Genomic DNA, 19663 nt, shown 5'->3' on the forward strand with positions numbered 1-19663 from the left:
AACAGTCAGACTACGTGTTTTTTACAATCACTTGTAGCTTCGTTAATATTCTACCGGGAAACTTCTTACTTATAAAGTTGAAAGTCCTTAGGGTAGACCTGACGCTACTGAAGTTTGATCAGGCTAGGTTAAATAGTTCCAGAGTTATTCCGCAATCAAAATTAAGCCTAATTACTAAAAAGATTAAATTGGTAATATCACCTCGCAAACGCATTTAAATTTTGTCTGCTTAATATAATAACAAACTGCACCCTATAGGCTACTAGAGGCCCAATTCCGTACACTCTAGGCCCTTAATTAAGGTGATAATCAGCAAAAAGCTCATTTCATTAAAACAAATTTTTAAAAGGAGCTACAAACGCCACCGAAAAATAGCTAATATCTTCTTTTAGAACACAACAGTCCGGTTCTTTCCATGTAAAAATAATTTTGATAGCTTAAGGTAACCGGAAGATACAGAGTTAGAAAGAATATAACGAAAACCGCTAATAAACGTGTGGTGCCCGCGTCTTCCCTCGCTCAGAGAAGGAGGGTGGCTCACTGCTCAGGAGAAAGGTACGCCCGCCAGATCAAAGTCTTGAACCACGTGTTTTTTTTTTTTCCTTTTTACAATTGTTTTTTAACTTTGCTAATAACCTACCGGGAAACTTCTAACTCATACAGTACAAAGCCCTAATTGTAGACCTGTCGCCGCTCAGGTTTCATCAGGACAGGAGTAATGTTAACAGAACTATTTCATGACCAAATTAATCCTAATCACTAAAAAAGATTAATTTGGTAACATCACCTCACAAACGAATTTAAATTTTGTCCGGGTAATATATCAATAAACACCACCCCATAGGATAATCGGAGGCCCAACTCCGTACTCTCTAGACCCTTAATTAAGGGGGTTATCAGCAGAAATCTCATTTCATTAAAACATTTTTATAAAAACAACCACAAACTTGACTGATACAGCGCTGAAACCTACATTTAGAACATAACAATCCGGGTGCGGCGATGGCATAGTGGTTAGAGCATCCGCCTCGCATGCAAGAGGTCCGTGGTTCAAATCCCGGTGCCGCGCAGTTCCCAACCGGAAAAAAAAAAAAATCCGCGTGTTGATGGAACTGCATTAAGAGGCCTAAGGTGCGGCCTCACCGGTAACCACCGCCGGGAACGCACTCCCTCACCAGAGAAGGATTGGCCACCCTGGTGCAGTATCTGGCCACTACCTCCCACATGCATACGTCAAATAACTCACGGCCCTCAGTTCCCAGCAGCTGCGAAGCAACTGACCATGGCAACGGTCAGATCTGCAACGCAGCAGAGGGTGCTAAGAATCTTTAGACTACAGGCCGCCTTTGGAACCTGAACTTGACAACGTTTAACGCTAGAACCTTATCTAGTGAGGGAAGTCTAGCTGTACTATTCGAGGAGCTAGAGGGTGTTAAATGGGATATAATAGGGCTCAATGAGGTTAGGAGGACAGATGAGGCCTATACGGTGCTACCGGGGCTTGGCTGACAGAAGAGAACTGGGAGTGGGGCTCCTAATTCGCAGAAACATAGCTGGCAACATAGAGGAATACTATAGCATTAATGAAAGAGTGGTAGGTATTGTAATTAAACTGAATAAGAGATACAAGATGAAGGTAGTACAGGCTTAAGCGCCTACATCCAGCCATGATGACGCCTCAGTTGAAAGCTTCTATGAAGAAGTGGAATCTGCAATGAGTAAGGTGAAAACACGGTATACTATAGTGATGGGCGACTTTAATGCAAAGGTAGGGAAGAAGCAGGCTGGAGACCAGGCAGTAGGAGATTATGGCATCGGCACTAGAAATGCCAGAGGAGAGCTACTAGTAGAATTCACACAAACGCAATAATTTGCGGATTTTGAATACTTTCTACCGAAAACGAGAAAACCGCAAGTGGACATGGAGGAGCCCTAATGGCGAAAATAAGAACGAAATAGGCTTTATAATGACTGCACACACAGGAATCGTGCAGGATGTGGAAGTGGTTGGCAAGGTACGATGCAGTGACCATAGAATGGTACGGTCTCGAATTCGCCTAGACTTGAAGAAGGAACGACAGAAACTGATACGCAAGAAGTCAATCAATGAGCTAGCACTGAGAGGGAAAGTACAGGAATTCAGAGTGTCGCCGCAGAACAGGTACTCGGCTCTTAGTGAGGAAACCAACCTTAGCGTAGATACAATGAATGATAATCTAACGAGTATCATTACGGAGTGTGCAGTGGAAGTTGGAGGCAGGGTAGTTAGACAGGACACTGGCAAGCTTTCCCAGGAAATGAAGAACCTAATTAAGAAGCGTCAAAGCATGAAAGTGTCAAGTACAACAGACAAAGTAGAACTGGCAGAGCTTTCAAAGTTGATTAATAGGCGTAAAGTATGCGATGTGAGAAGGTATAACATGGAGAGAATTGAACACGCTCTGAAAAACGGAGGAAGCGTCAAAGCAGTGAAGAAGAAACTTGGGATAGGCAAAAGTCGGATGTATGCACTAAGGGACAAAGAAGGCAAAATAACTACCAATATGGATAGGATAGTTAAAATAGCGGAGGAGTTTTACAGAGATCTGTACAGTAGCCGACACAACCACGACCTTAAGACTATAAGAACTAGCAGTAACCCAGATGACACCCCACCAGTAATGATAGAAGTCAGAAAAACTTTGGAGAGCATGCAAAGAGGCAAAGCTGCTGGTGAGGATCAGGTAACATCAGATCTGCTGAAAGATGGAGGACAGATTGTGTTAGAAAAACTAGCCACCCTGTTTACGAGGTGTCTCCTGACGGGAAGGGTACCAGAGTCTTGGAAGAATGCTAACATCATCTTAATACATAAGAAAGGAGATGACAAGGACTTGAAGAATTACAGGCCGATCAGCTTGCTCTCTGTAGTGTACAAGCTATTTACAAAGGTAATTGCTAACAGAGTAAAAAAAAACATTAGAATTCAATCAACCAAAGGAACAAGCAGGATTTCGAACAGACTACTCAACAATTGACCACATTCATACTATCAATCAAGTAGTAGAGAAATGCTCAGAGTATAACCAACCACTATACATAGCCTTCATAGATTACGAGAAGGCGTTTGATTCGGTATAAATATCAGCCGTCATGCAGACACTGCGGAATCAGGGCGCAGATGAAGTATACATAAACATTCTGGAAGAAATCTACAGGGGATCAACTGCTACCATAGTGCTTCATAAAGAAAGCAACAGAATACCAATCAAGAAGGGCGTAAGGCAGGGGGACACAATCTCCCCAATGCTATTTACTGCGTGCTTACAGGAGGTTTTCAGAAGCCTAGAATGGGAACAGTTAGGGATAAGAGTTAATGGAGAATACCTTAGTAACCTGCACTTCGCCAATGACATTGCATTGCTGAGTAACTCAGGGGACGAATTGCAACTCATGATTACGGAGTTAGACAAGGAGAGCAGAAAGGTGGGTCTTAAAATTAATCTGCAGAAAACGAAAGTAATGTACAACAACCTCGGAAAGGAGCAGCGCTTCGAGATAGGTAATAGTGCACTTGAAGTTGTAAAAGACTATGTCTACTTAGGGCAAGTAATAACCGCAGAGCCTAACCACGAGATTGAAGTAACTAGAAGAATAAGAATGGGGTGGAGTACATTCGGCAAGCACTCTCAAATTATGACAGGTAGATTGCCACTATCCCTCAAGAGGAAGGTATATAACAGCTGTATCTTGCCGGTACTTGGCTACGGAGCAGAAACCTGGAGACTTACAAAGAGGGTTCAGCTTAAATTGAGGACGACGCAGCGAGCAATGGAAAGAAAAATGGTAGGTGTAACCATAAGAGACAAGAAGAGAGCAGAGTGGATTAGGGGACAAACGGGGGTTAAGGATATCATAGTTGAAATAAAGAAGAGGAAATGGACATGGGCCGGGCATGTAGCGCGTAGACAGGATAACCACTGGTCATTAAGGGTAACTAACTGGATTCCCAGAGAAGGGAAGCGGGTTAGGGGGAGACAGAAGGTTAGGTGGGCAGACGAGATTAAGAAGTTTGCGGGTATAAATTGGCAGCAGCAAGCACAGGACCGGGTTAACTGGCGGAACATGGGAGAGGCCTTTGTCCTGCAGTGGACGTAGTCAGGCTGATGATGATGATGATGATAATGATATTATACAGTATACTCTCGATAATTCAAACTCTGATAATTCATACTTTGGGTTAATTCAGACAAAATTCAATTTTTTAGATGGCCATCTATTCTTTGAATGTATTTAAAAGTCTCTTAAGAGGGGATGCGTCCTTTTAAAACGGAAAAATCGCGAGAAAGTAGACTTTAATGAAATCGCATATTCGGGCAGTACGTGTCATAAACTACCCTTTCTGTAAATATCAAGGTCTAACTCATTGCGAAACTGTTCGAAATAAAGTTTACAACAAGCCGCCGCAGCCCTCGAGCGACATGGGAGCACTCAAAATAACCCAGCTTGGTGCGATCGCAGTTTTACGACCGCTTGACGGACCTCCGCCATTTTGGTGTTGTTTTGTTTTCCTGCCACCCGCGGGTACAGCGACAGCGCAGGAGAGGAGCAAGCTACTCATGATTAGAGGGCTCGCGAGAGCTTTGAGGTTTCTCGTGGCAGAGATGCGCCACCGGGATAGGGCGATGCGCGCGCTCCTCAAGGACGAGAAGGACCCTGCGACTGCGATTGGGTGCTGCGCGCAATGACGTTGTACTCTTGCACATAATGCGGCTCTCTGTTGTCTGCTGCTCCTCCGTCCACAGCACTTTCTTATTGTTCCGCTTGCTATTTTCTATCAATGCAGCCGTTCGCATACTCTCCGCGTTTCAATAGCTTTTACGAAACAATTTTCAAACGTCTTCACGAGACGATTTTCAACTGTCTTCACAAGACTTTTCTTGCATTTGCTCACGATGTGTCCAATGAAAAGGAAGATGCAACAAGTGTTCAGTGCAAGGAAGCGATGTATGAAGGCTCTCCTCGCGGCGAAGCTCTCCGCTCACACGTGCGCCGACGGTGATCGCGCCGACAGTGCATGTGGAGCAGCTTCTTCATTTACACAAGAGTGTGGTTGCAATGACGCGCCTAGACACAGGACTCTTACTTCACCGGTGCAAAAATTTGACGTTGCAAGTGCGCCTGGTATCTCGTGCTCATGGGCAGGGGTTTCCAGATCCTCTCTTTCATCGGCCTCCGAGAGTGTGATCGCGTCATCAAATGTGCACTTGCGAACATGTTTTCTGATGTGCAAAGAGAAAGAGGCGGCGGATCAACAACACGCTGCTGTTCAAAGAGAACTCGGCGCTGTGCCAGCGACGGAGTGGGAATTTCAGGCAATGGAGCGCGATCAATGGAGCGCAATCAAAGGAGCACGACCTGGCCATTCAACGGGCAGCCGAGAAAGATTCACTGCGCTTGAAAAAGGCTAAGAAGAGAAACTTAGAGAAGATGAAAAGACTGTGAAGAAAGAGAGTGCCAAAGGACACTTCCAGTTACGCCGCAGGGTTGATTTAGATTTGCATATGTGCCCAAAACTTTCATTTCAAATGTCATTTTCTCCAAATGACTTTTTTGGCTAGTAAGGCTGCTTCTTTCAGCCATATCTGGAGAACCACTCATCGTGTTTCCATAAGTCTTTATTATGAACGTGAATAAATTTCTCAGGGAGAGACAAGCCCATTTTTTCGAATATATTGTGTCTGTTATTTATGATACCTAATAAAAACTTGATTTATATTATCCCAATCACCAACACTAAATTTGATAATTTGCTAAAACTTTTCAGTAAGGAAACTAAAAAAAAATAGCTCTGCTAACCCCTGAGGTATCAATCAGAGAATCATTGTTAATTTCCCAGTTCCAGCATCTTCTGAAAGTTCTCCCGGCTTGGAATAAGAGAACCATGTGCACTATTCTGACATACCACCGCAACTGGAGAACTGGTGAACATAACTTCATGAAATGTTCAGTTCTAATGCTTTTGCTGTTAGTCTATCCCGAAAATTTCATTGAGATATCTCAATAAACAAAAAATTTGGTATCTGATGGTAGCCTCCTCCCTTAATTCAAACTCAATCATTCGGTTAATTCATACTTTCCGCGGTTCCATACCAAAAAGTATCTAATGCTTCCCAACGACTATTTAAAAAGGTGTGTGCTTATATAATCCTAACATTCTAAAAATGAAAAATAAGTGCCTCAGGCCTAAGGAAGAAGGTTTCACCAGTATACAAATGTTATAAATGAAGCACATGCATGGTAAACCGTGATGCTTCCCAACTAGTATAGTGAGCTTTGTGCTGAAGGCACTTCTAGGAATGAAGCAGTTGGCAATTCACGATTTCTTTAAAAGGTCTGATCGGTAATAAATGACCAACAGACTCGTGGACCTTACACCTCTGCTTTCTGTTCATTGGGTGCAGTTAGGGTATAAAAACGCTTTAAAAAATTTAAATGCGATAAAATTTGTGTCACCTTGCCTAGAGTCCCATGTCTGAGAACTTATGATAATTCAAACTTTGATAATTCAAGCAAAATTCTGAGGTTCCTTCGAGTTTGAATTAACGAGAGTCAACTGTATAACAGTAATAAGACATAGCATCCCAATAACGTAAACTACAGCTGATGACAGTACATGCAAAGCAGTCATTTTAAAATGTGTTACACAACACGCTGGAATTCACATAATTTCTCTGTACATTATGATTTATCCAGGAGTGGAAGTGGACTTCAGTGTTATGGAACAGCTCAGGGAGCAGGAATAAAGCTGTTTTGAAGCAGCTTTGACGCAGTAAAAGAGGAGTTTTGGAGCAGGTTCAGAGCATTAAAAGGTGTGTATTGGAGCAGCGTTAGTTTTGGAGCAGTTCTAGGGTCAAACGTCATCGTTAATCGAAATTATTTCTGGTGAAAAAATTCAGATGCTTTTCACTAAACTTTCAGTACTAATGAGCTTACGATCTACAATTAAGACTTACTCCCCACAAATTTGTATGTGTGTTTGTGTTTGTGCATGCGTGTCTGCGTGCATGTGTGTGTGTGTAATACAAAACATGCCCGTTTCCATACTCAGCCTGAAACGTAAAGAAAAAAAAAACGTCAGGCCTGCGCAGTAGGTGCAGCACAGTTACAGGGAAAGCTAGAAGAGCGACCTTTCAGAGCCTTTTCGAAACACTCATTGGGTAACTACTGCAACCACACTAGTTTGGTACCCACTAGGGCATTAATAATAAACTTTTGAGTAGTAGGCCGGCATTTGCTATGCTATTTTCTGTCACTCTTCTGAGAAGCGTGGTATCCGCTTAACACTTGCAATAAATTTTGTGCCAACCATTCAGTGGTTGATGACGATGAGGAGTTATGGCTAAAGTGGGTATGCGCCACAGTTAATAGGAGAACAAGAACAAGCTTTTGTGATGGTTTGGAGCATTGGACGGCCCACTCGTTACGCTATTCACATTGTGCGACGACTGGTTGTTCTTTCGCTGTAGTAAAATGCTTTATAAGTCGTATTACCGCGATGCTTCCCAGACATCAAGCCGGCCTAAGGCAAGTTTGACAACAAGTCTCAAGCACCGGCGTAACTCAGTGGTAGAATATTAGGCTGGCACGCAGCAGACCTGGGTTCAAGCCCCACTGTGTCATTGGTGCAAAGTTTCTTTCTAATTTCACGCGATGTGGTTACGGACACCGGCAGTGGCGGACAACTGCGTGTGACCCCAAAAAAGATCTCATAACAGCTTTCACTGTAAAATATATTCTGGGTGGTAAAAACATGGAACTACAGTAAAATCATGTTAATCCGGACTTCACGGGACTGGAGAGAATGTCCGAATTATCCGAGAGTACGAATTATCGCACGTACAAACAGAACACTTGAAACGTGTCTCCTACACCATCAATCTTCTATTTCTTAAAAAAGTCAGTGATCGCAGTTTGCTTCACGGAGGCAGTCTGCACACACTGTCCGAGGAAACCATGCATATGTCCTCGAAAACGGCCAACGCATGAGCAGCCTTCGTCATCGTGTGGCGTGGATACTCGTCTGCATCACCTGGGTCTTCATCAGCCGATTCCCCTTCGCCATCCAATACTTCGGTGACGATATCACAGTTGGTCACTGTGATGGCCACGGCGACATCGTGGTCAATAGCAACTTAATCGCCAAATGGCACTACAGCTGGCATTATGCTTACATAGTGGCCGTCTTGCTCTTCTCCGCTTTCCTCATCGGCCACTACACTCAGGTCAGCAGGACGTGCACGAAGCCGCTGTGCCTAAAGCAGCTGGCAACTGCTTTAGGCACAGCGGCACGTTGAACTTTAGGCACGTTGAACTATTCCGTGACGTCTTTTTGAGATGCGCTCCCAGTTGCAACGCCTTTAATATTTTCCCCTTCGCAGCCAAATGCTTAGCTTCGTACTTCGCCCTCATTGCTGCGGGGGGTTGGGGCAGCTGGGACCGCAAGAGACGCAGGGGAAGCCATCTCGTGTCGCTTGCATGATGATGACGCACGCGCGTGCACTAAGTAAACAAGCCCGGTGATAAAAAATGGTGAAAGAGCGGTGACAAAAATGAAATTTAAAAAAATGCAAACTGTTCGGTTCGAACTTGGTGTGTTCGTCGAATAATTTCATATTGTGACGCACCTCGCTGACAGTGAGCCCACGCCATGACAGAAGCGGTACCACTAAATTGGCGGAACGACAGCTGTCTGTCGGTCATAAAGAACGCGAAGACTCGCGTCTCATAAGGGGCTTAGTGGTAGCGCCTGACTGGAGACAAGAGCCAAGTCTGGCTGCAAGGGTGGAAGATGCACTTGCGCTTCGCTGTGGCAACCGAAACCAGCGGCAGGAGCAGCTTTCATACATGGGCCAATTATACTGATGGCCTGTCAGCCCAGCGTTATAGGCACGTATCCGGGAGGTGCATTCCCACGGCTCGTCGACACCGGACGCCGAACGTTTCGGGAACCGGAGTGAAGGAAGTTGAGCAGCGGCGAGAGGTGGTGGTTCTTTGAGCAAGATCCGAGGAGGAAGGACTCCATGCCTGGCACTTTTAACGGCAGCCAACCGGGAGTCGAGGAGAGACATTCCTTTGTTCCGATTGGATTGTAAGAGTGTTTGAATGAAGAGTTGTGGGATAAAACCAGGGGTGCAGGGACAGGAGGGGTAAGAGAAACGAAGAAACGCCTTTATCGAAATGATGTCCGAGCGGTCCTTCTCTCAAGGTGCCAGCAGATGAAAAATCTCGTCTCCGGCTTCCTTGGTGGTGGCAGCAAATGTCGCGCAACCAGCGAGGCGAGTGGAAGACCAAAAACAAAACTTAAGGGGAGATGGGGGTTGAAAAACGCAAGTTTTCATCAAAATTACCGATTTTTCATTTTTGTCTATTTCAATAAGATTAGTACCTCTACTGTTCTGAAAAAAAAAAAAAAAAAACATGGCGAGACTTAACTGGAAATGCTTCGAAATTGCGTCTAAAGAGCACAAAGTGCCTGTTAAAAGGCCCAAAATGTGCAGTCTTCGAGCACCTTGCCGCCGATAATGCGCCGCTGCTCACCATTGTCAATCGCATGAGGCGAAGAGTCGAGCCTCACTTTTCAAATAATGACAGTTTCCCTTGCTAATGCGGCACAAAAAATAATAAAAAAGCATGCTTTTGCGCGTTTTTCGAATGCCAAGATTCGCTTATCAAGCGGTGCGGATCGGTGACCGCCATTGGCCGCTGCGCGCCTGTATGTGCTGTGAAGCCTACTTGCGGGGTCCATGTCTTGTCAAGCAGCACAGCTGAACCATGCTTTTCTTAAGTATTTATCTACGTTATGAATGAAAAAAGCCACTGCTCGCGCGCGAAAGCTGTTGTGGTGCCACGCTCTGTAGGAATAGGCTACGAGCAGCTGGTCCGATTTGCGGCAGTTGTTGGCTTGCAAAAGCCAATGCATCAAAAGTCATTCACAGCCATCAGCTGGAAAGTTCGTGATGCGGCAATGGATGATGTCAGTGCCAATCTTGCGAGGTCAAAGGAGCACACAGTGAGGAAGCTTAGCGGGGACGACATTGCCATTATGTACAATGGTGTGTGGCCCAAACGTGGTCGCAAGATGGCATCAGCACTGTTGTGTCCCTCGATACTGGACTTAGTTTAGATTTCGCAGTCGTGTCGAACTTCTTCCTAGCTTGCAGTCGGCACAAAGCTCTGCCAGATGGAGCGGAAGATGATAGTTATAGCGCGAGAACAAAACGACGACACAGAGACAAGAAGGACACGAAAGACACGAGCGCTGTGTCGTCGTTTTGTTCTCGCGCTATAACTATCTTCATGCCATACCAACTAGCCCAAGCTGCCACACTTCTAAGGAGCGGAAGAAGTTTGACAAACGTTTCATGGCCCTGTCTGTGAGCGAAATGCTTGTGAGGAGTCGGCTCGAAAAAGCCGAGAACGACAAACTCATGGTGCTGGCGTATTTTAGTGGCAGTGGCCACTACAAGAAGGATTGTTCTTTTTGATGTGCAAATTTATTCGCATTTATAGACATCTTTCATAAAAAAAAACTCAATTTTAACTTCAAAGCTCGTTTTTCTCAAAACACAACTTTTGACATTTTTTTTCAATGTGCCCCTCCTTTTTCGGGCACTTCTAGTGCTCGGATCTGCATGAAATTTTGCCCAAATTTTTTCAAAAGTATGACGAATACAATCATCTAGTTTCAATTTCAATATTTTATTTCATAATAAAAAAATGTATGTAAACCATTGCTGGCGTAGGTGAAATATGAACTTTTTTACGTCTGTTATTTTTCACGCCTATTGCATATTTTGTACGTGCTTCCTAATACGTTATTTGTATTCTACACTTTGTTTGAAACATTATGAACTATGAATGATAAAAAATTACGAAAGTTTAGGGATGGAAAGAGGGGGCGGCAAAAGTGTTGAGGTTTTCGCTTTGTGGATTCGCAGAGCTGAATGTAAGCAACTTGCAAGAAAATTAATTATATATTTGAAATCAGCATAAAAAGTTTTATAAACAGTTCAAGTTTCATTGCCCTAGAATAAATATTTTGAAAAAAAGTGTCTTCGAGTGTCATCTCCCCTTAACTCAAACTTTTTCAAATCAAGCAAACAATAAGGCTGCAGATGGCACTGATCACGCACAAAAAATAAATAATTTAAAAGCAACGACACGGTACAAGTGAACAATCCGACTCAGCCGTCACACACACGTGTTGGACGCACAACAAAAAAGGAGAGCCAAATCCGTCGGCTGCCTGTTGCACTGTTGCTGATGACAGTAGCGATGCGCTGCCTTTCATTTTGGTTGTCAACTAACGTCACGTGGGATTTTTTTTTGGATGCCTTCAAGATGCAAAGCTAATTTCTACACATGAAGCAAGTTTCGAATCTCGAAGGCCACAATCCGATCTCGAAGTTATATGGGTACGCTGTCAGTTTGGCCGGCGGAATCCGCTGCTGCTTTCCCGTTAGAATTAGCCAGAGCGCGGCCGAATCTGTCCGAATTAATGAGTGTGTGCAGTTATAGAAAAATGCGCATTTTCGAAGGGACCAGACGCCGTGGCCGATTAACAGAAATGACAAATTAACGGGTGTCAAATTAATGAGATTTTACTTTAGCTCTTTATGCCAACGTATCTAATGCAAGGAGTGTTGCTAGTCTCCACAGCGTTGCACCTAATTTGTGAAATAAAGTACACTTAGACCTGCTCATAATGAACTTCCATATAAGGAAGTTTTTCTATTCCCCGCCAAAGCTTCATAGAAGCACCTTTGTTTGCGACCTCTATGTAACAAAATAACAGCAGGAGACAACCTCGGTGCAACGAATTTTCCCCACAGACAATCTACGAATTTCGCTCCGGATTTTGTCATTTTGATATGAGCATGCATTTTCCACGGGCGCCCTGCTGCTGATGAAGCGCAAAGCGGCGGCGGTGCGCTAGTGGCCCTGGCAATAACAGGGCGAGAGCGAGCGCTCTTTAATTTGCGTGGGTGAGCGTGAGATGGGCAGGCGAGTCTGGGCCCCACAAGCCGGTGTTGCTGCCATTCTTGCCACCGCGGACGCATACGTAAATGTGCCTCCCTCCTCTAAAAAAAAGAAAAAAGATAACTACTTTTGTGTTGGCAGTGCCCCATGAACACCTTTAGTTAACGTCACGTATGTGGAGGCGCGCTGCATATGGAGGCCGCTGTACCTAATAGTTTTCCGCAGTATCCACGTCATTAGCTTTTCGTTTACCACGCCGTACATGCATGCATGGTTTCACTGCTGTGGTACTGTATTTGTGTAAGATCTGTGATATTGTATTTGTTTATAGGTGGCAATGGGGCATGTCTGGAGATGCATATTTGCACTTGTAAACGCACACTGCCATTTAGTGCATGAACATGCTACCTTTTCGACTGGTACAGATTATTGGTGTTTCACTAAATTACTAGATAATTAGCAGTTATTCATGTTGATGCCACCACTTTTGCGGGGGAACGACAGCGATAACAGCAATATAAGACGAGTGCTAGCAAGCCTCATGAATAAACCGAATTACAACGTGATCGATATGGATCAGGCCGTGTCCTTGGTGTAGTCAACGCTCACTGTTGCTCGGTCAACGATAATAATAGGCTAGACTTTGCGGTTTACACTTCTAGTCTACAATTATCACAAGAATTACCGTTCGTGCGCAGCCTGGCATAGAATGGCGCAATTGGCGCAGCACTTCCAACCCTGTTTATCGTAAGCTCGCAGTTTCTATGGAGTCAACTTTTTTGGCTCAAGAGAGCATTGCAATACACTAAAAGATGATCAACTTAAAGCCCCTAGAACCACAAAAGAAAAGACAAATATAATGGAAATGACACATAAACTGAGTGAGGAGCTTAACACTGATTAACTAACTACAGGTACAATGTTTCAAAGCCCACTCAAGTGAGTTTTCTTTATAAGGAAGTCACTGTTAATTTTTCTCTTACAAACACCGCAGATTTCATTTAAGATCAGTCCACCAGGTGTTGCACGAAAGCATCTCTGCATTCTAGGTCCAACTGAAGAGGGCCACGAGCCAAAGCTTCATCTTTTAAACATAACCATTCAAAGCTCAAAGCAACACCCACCTGAAGGAGGTCAAACTGGACGCGGCCCTCTATGGTGACCACCTTATTCTCTCGACGACCCATTTGCTTCGATTGCATGACAGCATCCTTGAGCAGGGTCTTGCAGTTGCGAATGCGACCCAAGAATGGGAACAGATCCACCTGAAGAGTCTTGGCTCGGTTCATCAGGTAGGGGAAGTCAAAGTTCTGGATGTTGTAGCCTGTGATCACGTCCGGATCTACTTCACGTAAGAAGTCCGACCATCTCTGCACAAACGGAAGACGAATACAACCACCAGCTCTCCTCAGGGAGAACATAAACAGCTTAAAATTGATCATGACACATTATTAATTATCATGAGGATATTGGCACGTGTCACAATCACACCAAGGGCTGCCAAATGAGCGCCCGCAGTGCATTTTGTTCTTTTCCTGCTTTTGGTTATTGTTAACCAGCCGATAATTACACAAGTATTGTTGGCGCCTTCAAGATTGATTGGTGGAAGCTGACGGCACTGGCTGAGCACATGGAATATCTCATTAAATATTACCACCCTTCGGGAAGCTAGTAGCACCCGTTGTGCACGCCAGCAGTTACTGCAGGTAACTCTCGGGTGACTGCAAGTAGCCATTCACTCGGGCTAGCTGCTGCTAATAGCAGCTTCAGGTCTTTCAATCCACGATTACAGATGGCAATGAACTTTTAGCAAAGCTCTAACTTTTGCAATACGAATGCCAGACATCGCGGTACCCTCGACCAGCATTTCAGGTGCACTGTCTTAGCCGTGTTCACGTGCTGCAAAACTGATGTACCTTTCAGCTAACAAACACGTTCGGCACTGATCTTGTGAATTCCTCGAAAATGGAAGTGCCCCTGGAAGTGATTGCTTGAGAATATCAAGCAAGGCTTTGCCTAAGCTGGCAGTTTGTCGAAGTAAATAGCCAATCTTAAACAACATGCTTCAGGGTATATTGCATGATGACATTTACAAGTTCCATGTGAACAGCATTGCGATCGTGAGCAGAATTTTTCTGTGAATGTTGACAACACAAGACAAGGTTGCGTTACTTTACTTTTTGCTTGTGCGAATCAGTTGATGCAGTGCTGCCAGGTCCGCCTTGCATTTTTGCATACTATTCAGTTGACTTGAATTCGATAAGTATTTCCGAAATTCTGCAAAATCAAGTTACTATTGCATCAAAGACGGCAGTAATGCATGCTTTCACACTGTTTCCAACTTTTCCACAACAGCAACAACAATGTAGTGACACTTTAGACATCATTTTGTAATCCCGTTACTGCCCGACAAACAAAACTGCCCTACAGACTGGCGTAACAGACGAGGGCACCCTTTTTCACTTAGGTTATTAGGAAAAATGAAATCGTACTTTTTTTTTCAACAGCTTTACTTGAACACTATTAACCTTGCTCTTAATATTGCCGCAACTATTACGACTATCAGAGGCACTCTGCATAAAAACTAATATACAGTCAAACCTGTTTATAAACAACTCGAAAGTGCCACGATAAGTGGTCATTATATCAGTACTCCGTTGTATATAGACTCGACTTCATAAAACTGCACCAAGCGACAAAAGCGTTTCTTTTTTTTTTTTCAGTGTATTTTTATTAAAATAAAAAGTGCGAACAACCCATCAGGTGACAAGTGAGGCCTTTTCGCATGTTAAACAATGCCCACCAAGTGTGCACGAGTGAACCAAACCACATTCGCGATGAGCTCGTGCTGTTCCCCTGAAGCGTGGTATCGGCGCACGAAAACAATCATCCCTCCCTAGTCGCATGCAGCACATCACATACTCGGCTCTCGCCGTCGCATGCTGGGCTGTTTGCAGTCTAACATGTGCGAGCATATGTGCCTTCTTTGTGCCTACTTCACTACGAATCATGCTTTGGTGTTGTGAGTAGCCTGACTGTTCAACACGACGGGGACATGCATTTTGCAGACATGCATTGTGGCGTCATCCCGTTGGGCAACACAATGAACTTTATGCGACAAAAAGTCAACGCTTCTTGCATTCGAAGATATTGCTTGGTTAATCGGCGGCAATCGTAGTCGCAGACAGTGGCGTCAAAACTAAGCTTCCCACGCTATAGCTGACCACGAGTCTCTATGCTACCTCCTGCCTTCTACTTTTTTTTTCCTCTCTGCTGTACTGCTAGTAAAGCAATGCACAGAAAGTGAGTGACCTTGCTTCCAGCATCCTAAATCTGGTGCGAGCAAACTGAAGCAGTACACATGTGAGCGCACGCCTCTTAACATGCTTTAGAATGCCTGCTTTAATATTTTTTCACGTCACAAGCACCATACTTTTACCACGACTGTGTCGAAAGTGTTTGCTGTAAAGGAAGGAGGCTTCGCAAATTGTTTGCTCTATGTGGATGCAGTTTCAATAGGTAGTAGCATAGAAAAATTATAAGTGCAACTAAATATGTTTGTTATGAATATATCTGGGATGGTTATAGGTGTGTTCCACTGTACTTGGCCCAATGTACAAGGAAACCGCCGATACCCACAGAGTTAATAGGACTAGACTTGTGCGAACAGCGAATTTGAGGTTCGAAGCAACTTCAAAGCAAATAATAATTTTGGTCAAATATTTTCTAATCAAATTCGTATAGTATATATATCACACATTAACAAGAAAAATGGGCATATTTGTCCTGACCCAATTAACCTGCACACTATATTATTTAATTTAAACAAGACCTGTGTCAATGCTATTTTTTGGGGTTTAAGTAAAGTGGAAACAACTTTAGAATAGCAGCAGGGTTTCAATTTTGGTAGAATGCAAGTTATAATTTATAAAATATGTTACGTTTTAAAATTCACTATAGTTAGGGCATAACAAGCTTTTAACTTTAACAATGATGAATCAATGTGAGGGTAATACTATCATCTTAAAACTTGAAGTGGGGCTACGCAGCAATGCAGATTTCTCCTGGATATGTGTTTTCACGGCTTAACACCACTCAACTGCAATGAAACCGCTTTTACAGGGTGTCACTTGCAGACTACTGTATTTACTCGCGTAATGTACCCACCTTTTCTTTTTCAGAAAAGTTGACACCGACTTGGGGAGAGGATTCATTACGCGTAAGAAAAAAGGTCACGGGAGTTATAACATCAAAAATGTCGCGTGACGGCTTTGCTTGTTTTGGCCCAAGAAATGCGCGACAAATCTTTTTTGTAGCCAGAAGCTCTTTTTGTTTCCTCCCATAACAAAAGCGCACGAATTGATGCCGAAGTGTCGTTCAGCCGCTCGGTTCTCACGCTACAGCGCATGCTGTTTGTTACCCGCCGTGTAGCTAGCGTACCGGCGGAACGCGCCCTGCGCGGCAGGTGTCCCAAAAAAGCTCGCAACAGCAAACTTGAAAACAAAAAAGGCAATGTTGGATGGTGGCACACAAACGTTGTGGTAGACGTTGCGAGTGCACGATACGCCACCGTCGCGGTTGCGCTTTGCATGGCCTCCAAGATGGCGGGCGTGCAGCGTGTTTCTATGCTGCGCACACACCATTTGGGAGGCCACATGCTTTGTTTTAGGGGCGAAGCTCCTTAAGACCTCCCGATGTCCAGCGTCTCCCGTCTGTCCGTAACACGTCTTCATCTGTCTGACATTTCTGAACCATTTTCCATGTAACCCTCAACTTATAAGCAACAGAGGGCGTTGGTGGTAACCGTTTTGCATGTAACCTTCAACTTATAAGCAACAGAGGGCGCTGTGGTTACAGTGGCTGGAATAGGCAAGTGTGATGAGCGGCAAGCGGCGCCCACGGAGCGCACTGAAGCCTCCGAAGAAGAGCCACGCGGGGGCGCGCGCAATCGTTTATACGTCGTTTGCACGTTTCCGACAGTTTCGTCGTGCGCTTTCGTCCTCTTTTTTTTAATTGCAGCGGCATTCTGACACCAGTGATTCTGTATGCATTCTCATGATGCAAAAACAAAGTCATTGCTTCGTCCTGGGTTCACTACAGGCTATAAGTCAGCTAAAAAGAAGCACGCGTTTTTCGGCGTTCCGAAGGATGAAGCTCTATTAGTGCAGTGGCGGAGAGCGATCCCGCGCGCTGACAAGCTGCTTCAAGAAAACTCGGCTGTGTGCGAGCTGTACTTCGGCGAGGGGTACATTTCCCGGCACTTCGAGCACACTGTGGTTGGCAAAATTGTCCGTGTTGAAAGGGTACACCCATAGGCGTCGTTCAGGGGGGGGGGGGGGGGTTGGTGAAGGTTAATTGCAGGGTGCCTCCTTCCTATTAAATCAGTGTATGAGGCAGATTTTACGCGCCCTTCTAGATGACTAAAACTGTGCCCCGCTGCCTAGTTAATGTATAGAACAGATTTAGCGCCCACCTCCCAGGTAGCCAGCCCCCTTTGCCCCCTCATGCGGATGCCTATGGGTAGGCCTTTCGGAGAAGCTATTCGCATTTGTAGACGCCTTTGAAATCACTTTTCAAAGTGCTTTAACTACAACAAGCTTCACAGTGACAGCTTGGAAAAGCTTGTTTCCTGCATGAAAAAAAAATGTCTAACTGGGCTGTGCACATGGTCCCAGCCTCACCAGTCAAGTAAACAAGTTTTTTCTGCTCACTCAAACGCGTTTTTACCCAAAGGTACTCCACAAGGAGCGAGCATCTTCCTGTGAAAAGAGGAAGTACCTGAAGCTCAGGCGCATCACACAGGCCTGCAGCCCAATGTTCTGTGGGGCGCTTGTGAGCTATAAAACTTTTTTTTTGGCATAAAAAAGGACGTGCAACAAATTATTAAGAATGCATTGTTGTAAACAGATAGATAGTCACTACTCACTATCTGTAAATGTGTTGTGTGACCTCTGTGCAGAAAATAAAAGGATTTCATCCAGATACCGCTCGTGGTTCTCGTCTCTGAGTATGACGTTTTGATTGATGGGGCTTTATTTACAGATTAGTGCTTGAGGAAATGATGGTTCGCCGTGGAAAGTGTTGCAAGCAATGGCTCACAACTGAGTTCATCGTTCCACTCTTCCACCACTTCACACTGATAAAATGTTTGAGTGCCGTCACGCGCTCACTTTCGGTATCCTGTCGACCTGACGATATTTCTGATCTGTCGTGCACCCGCATAGGCATCCTGTTTTCCAGAAGCTAATTAACAATTTTTTCAGTCACCATTTGAGGCCATGCACGAATAAAAAAAGATATTTTAAATGCTTCACATTGCCCGCGCGCAGGGTTGATTGCCGTCTCTGCGCAGCGCATCGCCGCCTTGGGCGACGTGCAAACGTGTGCCAGCACTACCTGGCGGTTTCCTCCCAAGGCGTTACGCGCTAGCCGGCGCGTTCATCACACTTTCCTATTCTAGCCACTGTACTGTGGTTAATTGTAGATGTGATGGCGCTGCTGTCAACAGTACATATATGTGACGCTATGATGAATGGGTGACGTTGCCTGGCTCATACGCCATGTTTATTCCATCGCTCTTCTTCCTCATCCTCTGCCATCAGTCACTGCCTTCCTATGTCACAGGATTCCCCCCCCCCCCCCCCCCTTGAAAGAATGCGTGAGCTACAAACTATGAAACATGAACCAGTGTCTCATCATAGGAAAAAAAATGTCACGAAATGGAGTAGTTCCATGTAACATGGCAGTTCAATGCACTTGCACAAAAACGTTCACAGAAAAGGCAGTCCAGTGACATCTAGGAGACCTCAGGTGGGCGAAGTTGGCTGTTGCGTTCTGGACAGCATAACCATGCATTCGACGGGAAAAATGAGGATGACGCAGCCTGGATAGTAGTGAAAAACGAACAAGGTTGGGAGTCCTTGTAGCGTTGGAAGGTTGGATGTCTCATGCGTCGAATTGTGTGTCGTGGCGTGAATAGACGGTGTGCTTCCAGTTTGCGAGTGCGATGGTCGCGGCTGACGGAATGGTGTCTTGGTCTCTGCGTTCTACAGATGATGCCTTTTCGTCTCTTGCGTCGTTTTTTGTGGTTTCGGAGCTGTAATTGTAGCCGCAGTATTGATCTCTTGTGCCATATGCGTTTGTGGTGCCGATACCTTATGCGTATATGCCTCACGTCTTGAGTTTGCTTCAAGAGGCTCGCTTTGCGTCGTTGTCCTTGTTGGTGTATTCGTTGGAGTGTCTCAAATCCTTGGACTCACTTTTGCTGGCGTTGCTGCGGTTGTATTGGAACCTGCTGAGGTGGGAGCGCTTCTTGAACATCATTCCCGTTTTCTTTACAAATTGATGCAGTGTCCAGTCGGCAGCTGTTGCAACGCTTTTCAGGCAGCGAAGTTGGTAGGACAGATTTGACTGGAGGAACATCAGAGGCGCCTTTGACAGCATTGACTACGTAGGCTTCTGGCACCTGGCCACCTGTCGGAGTCACTTCCGAGCCTCCTGTGTTTGGGCTTTCAGATGGCTGCGATCTCAATGGCGACGCCGCAACAGGCGTGGTGTGGTCAAATTCCAGTTGGGAATGGCTGCCTTTCTGTGCAACAAACGATGCGAGCTCTTCTGGTGCATGAAACGGAACTGTAGGTCC

The 19663-nt window shown here is 44.9% G+C and overlaps 1 protein-coding gene across 2 annotated transcripts in view; it reads right to left on the reverse strand.

The window, feature by feature from the left end:
* The window catches only part of PolD1 (DNA polymerase delta 1, catalytic subunit), a 109591-nt gene that overhangs the window by 45510 nt on the left and 44418 nt on the right, over nucleotides 1-19663 (reverse strand). For both annotated transcript variants that reach the window (XM_075886747.1, XM_075886748.1), the window contains exon 8: nucleotides 13146-13391. In XM_075886747.1, the coding sequence (XP_075742862.1) occupies nucleotides 13146-13391 (246 nt within the window). The remainder of the gene's footprint in view (nucleotides 1-13145; nucleotides 13392-19663) is intronic.

Source organism: Rhipicephalus microplus, chromosome 2 (genome assembly GCF_043290135.1).
Source record: "Rhipicephalus microplus isolate Deutch F79 chromosome 2, USDA_Rmic, whole genome shotgun sequence".
In the NCBI taxonomy this organism is placed as follows: domain Eukaryota; kingdom Metazoa; phylum Arthropoda; class Arachnida; order Ixodida; family Ixodidae; genus Rhipicephalus; species Rhipicephalus microplus.